Below are 14,790 nucleotides of genomic sequence, written 5' to 3' on the forward strand. Positions count from 1 at the left end.
GTCAAGTATACTATCCATCCATACCTGTGGTGCATTTCAGTTGTGCGCAGTATATATAGTAGTAGGCCATTACTATTGATACTGGCATATAATTCCACACATTAAAAAATGGAGAACAAAAATTTGGAGGTTAAAATAGGGAAAGATCAAGATCCACTTCCACCTCGTGCTGAAGATGCTGCCACTAGTCATGGCCGAGACGATGAAATGCCATCAACGTCGTCTGCCAAGGCCGATTCCCAATGTCATAGTAGAGAGCATGTAAAATCCAAAAAACAAAAGTTCAGTAAAATGACCCAAAAATCAAAATTGAAAGCGTCTGATGAGAAGCGTAAACTTGCCAATATGCCATTTACGGCACGGAGTGGCAAGGAACGGCTGAGGCCCTGGCCTATGTTCATGGCTAGTGGTTCAGATTCACATGAGGATGGAAGCACTCGTCCTCTCGCTAGAAAACTGTAGTGCCACTCCTAGATGGGCCAGGTGTTTGTGTCGGCCACTTGGGTCGCTTAGCTTAGTCACACAGCAACCTTGGTGCACCTCTTTTTTTCTTTGCATCATGTGCTGTTTGGGGACAATTTTTTTGAAGTGCCATCCTGTCTGACACTGCAGTGCCACTCCTAGATGGGCCAGGTGTTTGTGTTGGCCACTTGTGTCGCTTAGCTTAGTCACACAGCGACCTTGGTGCGCCTCTTTTTTTCTTTGCATCATGTGCTGTTTGGGGACAATTTTTTTGAAGTGCCATCCTGTCTGACACTGCAGTGCCACTCCTAGATGGGCCAGGTGTTTGTGTCGGCCACTTGTGTCGCTTAGCTTAGTCACACAGCGACCTTGGTGCGCCTCTTTTTTTCTTTGCATCATGTGCTGTTTGGGGACAATATTTTTGAAGTGCCATCCTGCCTGACACTGCAGTGCCACTCCTAGATGGGCCAGGTGTTTATGTCGGCCACTTGTGTCGCTTAGCTTAGTCACACAGCGACCTTGGTGCGCCTCTTTTTTTCTTTGCATTATGTGCTGTTTGGGGACAATTTTTTTGAAGTGCCATCCTGCTTGACACTGCAGTGCCACTCCTAGATGGGCCAGGTGTTTGTGTCGGCCACTTGTGTCGCTTAGCTTAGCCATCCAGCGACCTCGGTGCAAATTTTAGGACTAAAAATAACATTGTGAGGTGTGAGGTGTTCAGAATAGATTGAAAATGAGTGTAAATTATGGTTATTGAGGTTAATAATACTATGGGATCAAATGACCCCCAAATTCTATGATTTAAGCTGTTTTTGAGTTTTTTTTGTAAAAAAACACCCGAATCCAAAACACACCCGAATCCGACAAAAAATTTTCAGGGAGGTTTTGCCAAAACGCGTCCGAATCCAAAACACGGCCGCGGACCCGAATCCAAAACCAAAACACAAAACCCGAAAAATTTCCGGTGCACATCACTAATATTTATATGTATGGAGATATGTTGGATGTATAGTTATACATTTTGCCTTTGGTTATATGGATTCTATAGTATAGTTCTATTCTTTCTGGATGACTTTGTGTGTTGTCTCTCCGTGCGGCTTGGCTAAATGTAGACTGAGAGACTGCTGCAGGTGGGAGGGTTAGAGGGGGAGGAGTCAGCTTTAGTTTTTTTTGTGCCTAAGCTCCATAACCTAGACTCTAACCCAGAGGTATTGACGCAGCATCCCCGTAATGGACTCCGAGGAAGAGATTTTACGGTGAGTAAAAAACCCTATTTTTGGAACTTTACATACAAAAGGGTAAACCGCTTAAATTGTTAATTACAAGGGCTACCTTGTTCATAACATGCGCTGCATAGAGTCCAAAATATTAATGCAAAAATTCTTAATATATAGATGGAGCAGCGCTCATCTGAGGTGGCTCCATCGCAAACGTGCACTCCCGGCGTGACTAAGTAATCCCTTCGCTTAGTCACTCAGGGAGTGCAGTGCACGGAGACGCTTCCCATTCTGAGTGTCTCTGTCCGGGCACGTGCACCCGCCTGGACGGAGACGCTCTCCATTCAAGTAAATGTGGCACGTCTCTGTCGCAAGCGTGCTCGGCCAGCCGGAGATGCTCTCAGCGTCAGGCGCCCTAGTCAGAGATGGAGCCACGACTAGCTTGGCTCCATCTGCAGTAAATAAGGGGTCTAAGTCAGCATGGATCGCTATTGAGACTGAAATAGTAATTGTCTGAAAACTGCACGTGAAGAGCCGCCCTGAAATGGTGAAAGATGCCCAGCAATGTGATCGCAAGTCTGCATATGCATACACAGAAACCGAGAACAATCAACAGTTTCAGTTGACCCATGACTACTCAGAAAAATGTGGCGCCATGTTTTAACTCACAAGTGATCGTTGCTGACATCAGATACATGCCTCAAAAATGGCCATGACACGCCTGCATTTTTCCAACCACTCCCCACAAACACCATGTTAACACCCACAAACAGTTACTTCCTGTCAATCAATTTGCAATCGCACTTTAATGATGCTATGCAGCGAAGTCTGCTGATAATAGCCTGATTCGCATTTTTGCAATTTAGTGATCCATGCTGAATGAAGCCCTAGGTACTCTATCCTACTTAGCAGCACTCTCGAATCGGGGAACAGGAAGAAGAGGAAATGGAAGATTACTGGGAAGTTGTCAGAAATGCAGTAGCACCTAGCTCGTTCTCCACCCTGATAAAAGAAAACTACTATAAGGTTTATTTTTTTGTTTCACATGCCGCTTCTGTCATTATCTAAGCCATGTTTGTAATTTGGGCATTTGAATATATAACATATTTTTTTTTAAATATGCAAAGTTTCATCTTACGCAGTGCAACAGCTTATTACTCCATTTAACTGGCAGCCACAATCCATACAATCTTCTGTCCTCCATGAGCTGTCAAGTTTATATAATTGTCCTTCATAGAAACACCCTGGAAACAAATAAAATGTATTAACAAAACTACAGAAACCGTTACGTACACAAAATTATGACCATTATAAAACATGTTTGAAAATTGATAGAGGACCCTATTCAGCATCAGTTGCAGTTTTACTAAATTAGCAAAACTGTGACTGCTTGCTATCCCATGCTAGGAGCCACCCAGCACATGAAAAAGCCACCCAGCATGCAACTGGCTTAAAAATCATAAAATCAGCTAAAATCACATAATTTTGGGGGATCGGTATGAGATCCCGCCGCCCGGAATTCCGAACATCAGAATCCTGACATCTGCATCCTGGTGGTGGAATGTTGGTAGGGGGGTGAGCGCAAAGAAGCTGCCACACTCGCCACAGGTTCTATTCTCCCTCTGTGGGTGTCGTGGACACCCATAGAGGGGGAATCACCTACCTGCCAGTATACCGGTGATGGTATAGTGGGCCTGCTGGGATCCCAGCATCAATATTGTGTCAGCCGGGATCCCGACTATTGGTATGCTGACCGCATACCAATTTGGGCCTGTTTTTGTTCCTACAGTATTATTAACCTCAATTACATTTATTTCCAGTCATTTTTGACCACCTCACAGCTCACAATATTGTTTTCATCCATTTTAGGCCAAAGGCTGCAGCAAGCTGGCTGGTTACTAACTGACAGAGCAGTGGCACCAACAGAAGGCAGTTTATAGCACATCTATGAAACATTGCCACACATAAGTGTTGAAATGTAAAGTGGTGCAAGATGGAATTGTCCTTGGACTCTCCCCCCCCTTATGTGGGATATTAAAAAGGACATTCACAGTTTAACAAACCAAACACTTCAGTGACAGGGACTGACACTTTTGTGGCTGAAGTGCTAAGTTTGTTTGGACAGGCACAAAACAATTTTTTGGAAGGACTACCTCTGATCACTAATGAGGAGGTTGATGATGAGGGTATTAATTACATTCTAATCTTGTAAAATAAATTTCATGAACTTGCCGCAAATTACGTAACATCTACTAACTTTGGCCTCACAAATGGAGCAGATGCTTTCACAAACATTGGCATGATGTGGTTTAAAATAATCCCACACAAACAACATCATCGACATGATCCTCAGTGTCAAATAGTAGTAGTACACACATATCCCCCTCATCCAGTTCCACTTCTGCATAAGAATCCTCAATTTCTATTACGCCCTCAATGCCATCTTTACTTGTACTGCTCCCAACATGTGCAGATGGTGCAGGAATGGTAGAAGAAGGTAAAAGAGGCTTCTCTATGAGGACAGTGTGAGAAATGTCAAACTCACACATAGCTAATGTGGTCACCCCTAAACGTTCCTCGGGAATGTGTGACTATTCTGAATGCACAGTTTGTTCTACTGCCTTAGTGGTTTTTATTCTTTTGACACCTCTTCTAGAACCACCACTCATAAATAAAGGCCAAGGTCTGAGCCTTTCTTTGGTGTGGATGTCATGTTGGAAATGTTAGGTTTCTCTACAGCTAACTTTCCTTTTGATGTTTTTTTTCTTTACCATTGTAAAATTATATTGCTTGTTTGATTTTACATGCCCTAACTTAAGCCCTCTATGCCCTTGGTCATTGGCATTAGTAGATGAAGTTGACAGATTTGTATTGTCATGACTGGTGGCAGCAGATGGAGCACTAGTTTGTGGTTCCTGCTCTCCTCTCAATTGATCATCCTCCATATCAACACCATTCTTATGTGAATGCATTGTGGAACGACCTACAGCGTCACAATACGTGTATGAATATTAAGCTGTGGTACGACCTGCAGAGTCACAATACTTGCATGAATATTATGCTGCAGTAGGGCCTACAGTGTCACAATACTTGTATGAAATTAGGGTACGACCTACAGCGTCACAATATGTGTATGAATATTAAGCTGTGGTACGTCCTGCAGTGTTACAATACTTGTATAAATGTTATGCTACAATATGGCCTACAGTGTCACAATACTTGTATGAAATGAGGGTACGACCTACAGCATCACAATATGTGTATGAATTTTAAGCTGTGGTATGACCTGCATAGTCACAATACTTGTACACATTTTACGCTGCAGTATGGCCTACAGTATCACAACACTTGTATAAAATTGGGGTACGGCCTGCAGTGTCACAATATTTGTATGAAACTGGGGTATGTCCTGCAGCATCACAGTACTTGTATGAATATTACACTGCAATATGACCTGCAATGTCACAATACTTGTATGAAATTAGGGTACAGTCTGCAGCGTCACAATACTTGTATGAATCTTACACATCGGTCTGGCCTACAGAGTCACAGTACTTGTATACAAAAAACAATATTATAGTACACTGTGGAACAGCACAAAAAATATCTATATTTTTTAAATTATATTTGTAGCTTTTTTTTTTACATTGGGGCAAAACACCTTTGCGTGGATAGACAGAGCACCACTTGAGGATACAGCATCCCCTTGATGGACAGACAGAGCACCCCTAGATGGCCAGAGCACCATTGACAAACACAGCAGCCCCTTGATGGATGGACAGAGCACCAATAAATGGACAGAGTACCCCTGGAGGACACAGCGGCCCCTTGATGGACAGAGCACCCATGGAGGACACAGAAGCCCCTTGAAGGATGGAAAGAGCACCCCAAGATGGATAGAGTACCCCTGGACAGACACAGCATCCCCTGGATGGACGGACAGAGCATCCTTGGATGGAAAAAGCACCCCTGGAGGACACAGTAGCCCCTTGATAGATGGACAGAGCACCCCTGGAGGACATGGCAGCCCCTTTATGGATGGACAGAGGACCCTTAGATGGACAGAGAAACCCTGAAGACCACACAGCAGCCCCTTGTTGGAGAAACAGAGCACCCCTAGATAGACAGAGCACCCCTGGAGGACACAGCAGCCCCTTGATGGACAGACAGAGCACCCCTAGATGGACAGAGCACCCCTGGACGGACACCACAGCCCCTTCATGGACAACACAGCACAATTGGATGGACATCACAGCACCCCTGGATGGACATGGCACGGACACAGCACCCTGGGCAGACACAGCAAGCTCTACAGCCAGAGTGAAAATGGTGCGAGCACCGGGGACCTTTATAGAATCTAAAACCCGTAAGTATCTGACAGCAGGTTGATGACATTTTGCCTCTTTTTGTGATTTCAGTCAGTAGGAAAAACCCGAGACAGACTCGGATCCCAGCTCGTACCGTAAAGTTTGGGCGGGTCTGGTTCTTGAAGGACCAGATCCGCTCATCTCTAGTTTCAACATACAGTATCCCAAAGTGGTGAAAGGAATTTAACAGAGGACTTTCCTGCACTATTGGTTTTTGTGCTAATTGCTCTAATCCATGGTACAATGGAACTAAACTCTATTATGATACATCTCTTTTTTTCTATAATTCTCATGTTCCTTACAGTTTTCTACCCCTAAAATAATCTTCATGAACATTTAAGTTGGTATTACAAGTTGGACAAAAGTTTGACAGTTGGCTAAATGTATGAAAGTTGGATGTGTGGCCATCTTTATGTATACTATTTATAGGCAGAGATTTATAAAAGTTTTGAGAGAGATAAAGTGAAGAGACATAAAGTACTATCCAATCATCTGTCATTTTACAGGCTGTTTTTGATTAATAGTAGCAGCTGTTTGGTTGGCATTTTTTCTCACTCCACTTTTCCTCTTTCCAATCTTTGATAAATCCCCCCCTCCCATTAGTCACAGCAGAAAAGAGAAAGAAATGAGTTTTTCTTTGGTGCACTAAGGGCCACTTGTTTAAAAGTTAAAACTTATGCTGAGCATACATTATACAGTTATCTGGGTGATCTACCCAATATCAGCGGCTCGCCCCAATAATTGTACTATGCATGCACGAGGCCGATCCCAAAATAATAATCAGTCTGACATGCCGAGTCATCCAACATGTCTGTCTGACGCAATATTTTTTAAGTTGCAGTTTGGCTGCATCAGGCAGTGTGTGCATTGCCATGGCTGACCTACATTTTCCCTGTTCCTTCACAGCAGAGTAACAGGAAAATGTGATCTCCCAAAGACAGGACAATAGATATTCACTGGGATTCACTTACCAGCGATGATCTCGCCTTGCTGAATTTGCACCACACCTGCCATCAGGATCTTGCTCAAAAGTGTTCACTACCCCATAGAGTAGCAAGCACTTTTGAGCTAATCGGGGTGCTAATCGAACACAATTTAATTCCCCCCATTTTGTGGCCAAATATTTAACAGTTTATGGCCATGATATCTGAAGTGTGTCAGATAAAATTTATGTTTGTGTGACAGGCATTTTATCTGACTGTATATTCCCAGCATTATACATTACTGATAAATGAATTAAGAAAAACACAAAAATAATGGTATCTTTACCTTGAAGCTATATCATCACTATTCTACTTCTATGTAGACAAAAGTGATTGAACACCCCCACACTTCCCTGCACAAAGGCAAAATGGTGTGCTTCTGCAGCAGCAGTTTGTTTTAGAAGGTATAAAATGAGTAAAATGGCACTAAATGGCTTGCTGGAAGGAGCTAACCACGTTTGAAAATGAGATCATCATAGGCTGTGCAATGTCATGTTTCCAGAGCAACACAGGACTGGCATACAGAAAATTTGGTAACCTGGATGAAGTGGCCAGCTCAGAGTACAGATCTTAACCCCACTGAGAATCTCTGGGACAAATTTGAGCAACAGTTGCATTCTAGACTGACTCAACCTTCTTCAGTGTCATAGTTGGTCACTGTACTTAAGGCAGAATGACAAAACATACCACCTGCTGTTCTCCAGGAACTTGTGGAAAAGGGTGTCTGCAGTAATCACTGCACGTGGTGGACCTACAGAGTAATGACTTCAACAAAATCTTGTTGATCTACAGTATTTGCTGTCAGTGTCCAATCACTTTTGTCTACATAGTGTACAGTATATATATATATATATATATATATATATATTAAATTTGTGTGTATGTATGTATATATATATATATATATATATATATATATGGGGGGGTTTTTTGTAAGGGGGTCACAGAACGCAGGACACTCAACAAGTAAGTTCCTGGTGAACCAGTGTCTTTTAATGGCAGCAGACACTGTAGTTTAACATAAACACACAAAGACCTAGACAGAAACAGTGAATAAACGTATAGATGAAAACAAATGTCAGCATCCAGAGTGCTAATGTCCAGTCTGCTATAATATCATGAAAGTGTGCATCTTCCTTTGTGTCGACCAAACCCATTCAGATTTTTTCAAACTTCCTAAGTAATTTGTCTGCATTTCTACCAATTTATACTGTTGAATGGTCAAGAACCAATGCATCACCCTGGGGTTGACCTCTTTGTTGAGGTGCATCCACCTTCAGGGTGTGTTATTCATGACCAGGATAAATTCTTTTCCCAGAAGATAATGCTTTTGGGCTTCTACTGCCCAGTTTATCACCAAACATTTAAGCTTGACTATGGCATACTTTACTTTACATGGCAGCAATTTCCTAATTACTGTAAGTAGAGGATCCGGTTCTCCTCACCCACAATGAACTGAGACAAAAAAGCTCCCAAACCAGTCATGGAAGTATCGATTTGCAAAACAAAGGGTTTCTGGAAATCAAGTCCCTGTAGGACTGTACTGGAACACAGAGCCATTTTCATATCTTCCCAGTTGAGCTTTCTTAAGATTTTCAGTTAATGGCAAAGCTCTGGATGCAAAATGTGGTATGAAATGGTGGTAATAACCTAACAACCCAAGGAAAGTCTTCATTTGTTTCTTGGTGGAGTGTCTATATGGAAGTCCTATGGCTGGATTAGCCTTAAACCCATGCTGTTTTAAGCTGTCTAGCACTTTTTGGACTTTGGACAAGTGGGTTTACCAATCTTCAGTATATATGACAATGTCATCCATATAGGATGGCATACCCCTGGTGTGGCCTTAGTAGGTGATCCATAATGCGCTAGAATGTCGCTGGTGCCCCGTGAATGCTGAAAAGTATTACTTCATATTGATATAGGCCATCAGGCATTGAGAAGGAAGTCTTCTCCTTGGTGGCCTTACTCAAGGGAATTTGCCAATACACCTTTGTGAGGCCTATGGTCGTAAGATACCAGCTACTCACAAAATTTTCCACTAGTTCGTCCATCCTGGTTAGCAGGTATGCGTTTAATGGGAAAACTTGGTTCAGACATCTAAAGTCGTTACAGAAACATTTTGCCATTGAAGGATTGGGGACTAAGACACTGGGACTTGACCAATCACTCCTGGATTCTTCAATGACCCCTAGCTGTAGCATCTCATTCACCTCTTGCCGGACTGCCTGCCTCCAAGCCTCAGGAATGCAATACGCTCACTGCTTTACAACAACCCCTTCAGGTGTATTTATGTCATGCTTTACCAAGGTAGTTTGCCCTGGCAGAGGAGAAAATACATCCTGGTTGTTGTGGACCAAGCGCCCTGCTTTTTTCCATTGTACCACTGTCACGGTATCTGCCAGACAAACTAGAAAGGTGTGAGGAATCAAAGTGCAAGAGGTTTTTAGCACGCATTTGGCCTCACCTGCATTGTGTACATCATTCTTGTGGACAGCTTCCTTTTTCTGGACACGGGTGAAGCTTCATTTGGTAGCGTATCCCAATCTGGAATAGGAGCATCTTCGTCCGACATGGGTTGCTTAGGAGTTTCCTCTCCTAAGATGACTGGTTGGTTTGACACCCCCGTTCCACTTCATGAGGTAGAGCCTTAGAGACTGCATGCTTATTCTGCCTCTGAGGTTCCTTCAAGAGCTCAGTGAATCCAGGGAAAGTGCATCCTAAAATAAGCAGGTAAGGGAATTTGGGACCAACTGCAACTACTACCTCATACGTGCACCCCTGAGACTCATGCACACACATGAAAAGTGTACCATGTATCCATGTACATAGAGTACCTTAACTAACCCTTGCACTTTTTCTACTGGCCCGCGTAGTAGAGCCTCTGAAATCAGGGTTAGCTCACCAGAATCTATTATAGCCGGTATTTCTCGACCACCCAGCAAAAGAGACTCCCACATCAATGGGGGGTCTGGAGTCCAGGGGTACCATAGTACAAAAGGCTGAGTACGCAGCAACCATGTTTGCCACACAACACTTCTTTGGCTGTGTTTTCTTTGGACAGGCCTACCTTATGTGACCTTGCTCTCCACAGTGGGTGAAGACTAGGTCACAGGCCAGTGGGGTGCCAACATAACGGGGATACACTTTCCCTGGTCTCTTTTCTGACATTTTTGCTATATTTCCTTATGCACTGGTCAACAACTACTGTCTTCACAACCTGTGCGGCAGTATGGTCCTCCAGCTGTATCCCACTCCACCCCTGTCTGGCAAGTTCTGCAACCTGCTTCCAAATAAGGACACCTGGTAGTAGGGTTCATTCTTGAAAGCACTGCGCTTTCCCAGCTGGAGTGAGTCCTGATCGGGCCAAAATGGTGTTTTTGACCAGATCATACTTCTCCGTATCAGTGAAGGATAAGTCAACTTATGCGTTTTGTGCTTCACCAATGAGATAGGGGGCAAGCTATAGCTACAGGGCATTTTTGGATGCCACCTTTTAATCCAGTTTGAAGATCCCATTTGAGGGAATCTGTGTCCTTTTATCAAGTGATAACACCATAGTATTCGAGACCTACTTGCTAAATGGGTAATCCCAAACATCTGACTTTAAGTCAAATTGTCTAAAATACCCTTGAAGAAGTCGTCTTGATGAAATGAGTAGGGTTCACCAATTTGCATACTTCGTGTCTCTGTATCTATGCCTCCCACCCAGAGCTCATACCTCTGCTAAGAGGGTTTATTCCAGGTCAGATCCAGCAAACAAAGACCGTTGGTACAGTCTACTTTGGATTGGTTTATGGAGACAAATTCTTCTAGGTTTCTAGCTTCAAACTGAATTCACAGTACTGTATACACTAGCGCACTTGGATATTGTTTGTAATATATATATATATAGAGAGAGAGAGATAGATAGATAGATAGATAGATAGATAGATAGATAGATAGATAGATATGTGATTTTTTGCATCTAAACAACGTCTCTGAGTGCCAACTGTTGTGGAGTGACTATGGTGATTGTCAGTGGGGCACCGAAGCAGCTGGATTTATTACCTTGAGTGCCGGCAGACTGTGTGTGTGTGTATATATATATATATATATATATATATATAAAGAGTTATTCTTTTTTTAAGTTTTTTGTTAATGTCAAAGCACATTGGGTTGTAAACAGAAAAAAAAGAGTAAGGGCCTAATTTAGAACTGATCGATTGCTAGCATTTTTTGCAGCGCTGCAATCAGGTCAGAACTGCGCATGCGTATGCACCGCAATGCACAGGCACGTCACACAGGTACAAAAGCGGATCGTTGCTGTGCGATGAGTTTTACGAAGAATCTATTCGCACAGCCAATCGCAAGGTGATTGACAGGAAGAAGGCATTTGTGGGTGTCAACTGACCATTTTCAGGGAGTGGTTGGAAAAACGCAGGCATGTCCAAGCGTTTGCAGGGCGGATGTCTGACGTCAATTCCGGTCCCGGACAGGCTGAAGTGATCACAGCGGCTGAGTAAATCCAAAAGACCTAGGGCCTGATTCAGATTTATACGCAATGCAGATGTTCATGCAACTGAGCGTTTATTGGTAGTCTGTGCAGCGCAGCAATTGCACTACATATGCACCAAGGTACTTTTGTGATGCCGCTCGCAACCAAGAATGAAAATTTAGTGCTATGGATTGTTGAAGGAGGGGGGCCCCAAATTGGTATCTTGCCTAGGGCCCCATGAGGCCTAAATCTGGCTCCACCTCAGTGCTGTGTGCCAGTAATGCTACTTACTACGCCAATTGTGCTGCAGTGTAAAGCAAAATATGACTTTTGAGTTAATCTGAATGTCAAATCATGATTGGCTAATGACTACACATAATATAAAAGTTAAAGTAAACTATTGTATTAGTCTAAACTGTATTGAACTTTGGAATGTAGAGGAAACCAGGTAGAGAAAGATCAGAAAAGATTCCCCAACAATTTGACATCCTGGTCATGAAGTCAAATCGATCAAATACTGATAATAAGAAAAAAAAATCAACAGATGATGGCAAATGTATACTACTATAAAAAGCATATGTGGCTGGCTCTAGCTTCCCAAACAAAAATTTATGGAAATTATAAATTAATTTCTTCCATCTCTATTATTATAATTATTGCAGCACTGACTTCTGAGCCAAGCACCGGGGCATGGTCGTGCTTGCTTGGAAAAAATCCTCGGTTGGAAGACAGGAGGGAAGAGAGGGGGATGCACCAGCTGGGGGGTAATTCTGAGTTGATCGCAGCAGGAACTTTGTTAGCAGTTGGGCAAAACCATGTGCACTGCAGGGGAGGCACATATAACATGTGCAGAGAGAGATAGATTTGGATGGGGTGTGTTCAAAGTGAATCTAAATTGCAGTGTAAAAATAAAGCAGCCGGTATTTACCCTGCACAGAAACAAAATAACCCACCCAAATCTATCTCTCCCTGCACATGTTACATCTGCCTCCCCTGCAGTGCACATGGTTTTGCCCAACTGCTACCAAAGTTTCTGCTGCGATCAACTCAGAATTACCCCCTGGGCCCTGCAAACAAGCCTGGGAACAGGTAATAAGTACCCCCCCCCCCCCCCCCTCAAGCCCGCCACCAACCCAGGACACCTACCCTACCCTACTGCGCAAATGTTATAACATATGTATGAGTTTAACACAGAATAAGCACATGAGTATATTGGACAATTAAGATTATGATGGCAATTATGGCATTTATTTTAATGTGTATTAAATGATTCTATTTATCATTGCATACACTTTTGGGTATAACTTAGCTCATTTATACTCATTTATTTGTACTCAGCGTATCATGACTTACCCAATCTTGCCTGTCTCCCTTTAGGTGAAATTGTCATGCAAGATGCATTGCACACAGTGAAAAAGACTCCAGCACCAAACACAACGGCCACAATATATTTCTGAAATACATATTATAACAAAATAGGACTTTTTTTTAATCTCATTTAAAACAAAAGATCATTTTATTGACTTCACATGTCACACCGGAGTTTTGGAAAATAATGTTTTGTACAACTACTGTATAAGAAATGTGATAACAATAAAAAAAATACTCAGGGCCATAAAAGTGTGCCAATGATTCAAGTTGGTGTTTTAAAATTTGGCATAGAAACATGCTGCTATATAAAGAACATTTTGTGGAGTTCCTGCTTTCACACTTAAAGGTCAATACAATTAGGTGCAATGGTTGCGATGTGCTATTGCTGCAGTGTTTCAATGCCTGCAACGGCAGCCAATCTCGCACAAAATTCCTCGTTGCCCTATGGCAGGGATGGGGAACCTTCGGCCTTCCAGCTGCTGTTGAACTACACATCCCAGCATGCCTTGCAACAGTTTTAGCATGGCCAAATAGCAAAACTGTAGCAAGGCATGCTGGTATGTGTAGTTCAACAACAGCTGGAGGACCGAAGGTTCCCCATCCCTGTCCTATGGGGTGGAGAACACATTTGTGCAGGTTCGGGCTGCCATAAAGTGTGGCCACTGCCACGATGGCTCACACCTGCGAGATCATCGTGGAATATTGGATCAAACCCTTAGAAGGAAATTTATCAAAGCTTGGAGAGAAATAAAGTGGAGAGAGACAAAGTACCAACCATTCAGTTCCTAACTGCCTGTGTTTGAAAAATGACAGTTAGGAGCTGATTGGTTGCTATTTTATCTATCTCCACTTTATCTCTCTTCAAGCTTTGATTCATCTCCCCCTTAGGGGTATATTTTCTCTGTATGTTTAAGCCTGATATTTTAAAAGCATTGTCCTTTAAAACTTTGGACTTAAAACTCAGAGAAGCCATTGCTTTTGCAAGCCGCCCTAGTTGCTGGCAGGCTGAGGAGCTGCTAATATCTTCCTATGATAATCTTGATCATAGTACAGTATATTAATCATACTGTATACAATACAAATAATAAGAGGGAACATTCTAGTGACCATTATACAATAAATGAAACATTTTAATGAACAAAATACAATACATGTAGCATTCGATTGACCAAAATGCAATACAGAGAGCATTATTATAACCTATACAAGGAGAACATCTTAGATCCCTATAAATACTGTAATACCAACAGAATTCTTACAGCATTTGGGTCACTTACAATTTCTATTTATATAGTTAGATGTTAATATTCTTATCAGACATAATGGTATTCATTTACGAAGCATAGCACAGATATTTAATACGTCATACAAAATATGATTAACAAATGTAGCTAGCAAAGTCCCAGGTTGATCCTTCTTGCTAAACATTGCTATAAATTTGATTGCTAACATTGAAATCTCATCAGATTCAGAATCCAGCACCCTATTTCATTTGCCCCTACATGTAGAAACTTATATTTATTTACACAAATACCTTACTGCATATTCCCCAAAATTTGGCAAAATAGTGGTCAACTTAAACTGTAAAATGTAAATAATAAATGGTCATTCCCAATCACTTTCTTTTGTTGAAAGTGTAATTAAAACAGCACATCTGACACCATCCTCATTTTAAAATCAGACCTAGGATCTACCGTATTCACTCTTCCTATTCTTTAAAAAAAAATCAGATGCCAGATATGATCACCCTCATTTGTAGTCAGACCCCAGATTTGACTGACCGCTACTCATTTTTAAAAAAAATTATATAACACAATCTGCCTCATCCCCTACCCTCAATCAGGGCGGTAGAGAGCAGGGCCGGGGCTCAGGTACTTTTCAGGGGGCATGGACAAATTGTGGGAGGAGTTACCACA

At 42.3% G+C, this 14,790-nt stretch overlaps 1 protein-coding gene across 1 annotated transcript in view; it reads right to left on the reverse strand.

Annotated features, from left to right (window-relative positions):
• Positions 1-14,790, reverse strand: part of LOC135058072 (beta-microseminoprotein-like) — a 69,811-nt gene that overhangs the window by 19,292 nt on the left and 35,729 nt on the right. The window contains exons 2-3 of the mRNA XM_063963698.1: positions 12,857-12,956; positions 2,818-2,923 (exon numbers count right to left, since the gene is read on the reverse strand). Of these exons, the coding sequence (XP_063819768.1) occupies positions 2,818-2,923; positions 12,857-12,956 (206 nt within the window). The remainder of the gene's footprint in view (positions 1-2,817; positions 2,924-12,856; positions 12,957-14,790) is intronic.

Source organism: Pseudophryne corroboree, chromosome 3 (assembly GCF_028390025.1).
Source record: "Pseudophryne corroboree isolate aPseCor3 chromosome 3, aPseCor3.hap2, whole genome shotgun sequence".
Lineage (NCBI taxonomy): Eukaryota > Metazoa > Chordata > Amphibia > Anura > Myobatrachidae > Pseudophryne > Pseudophryne corroboree.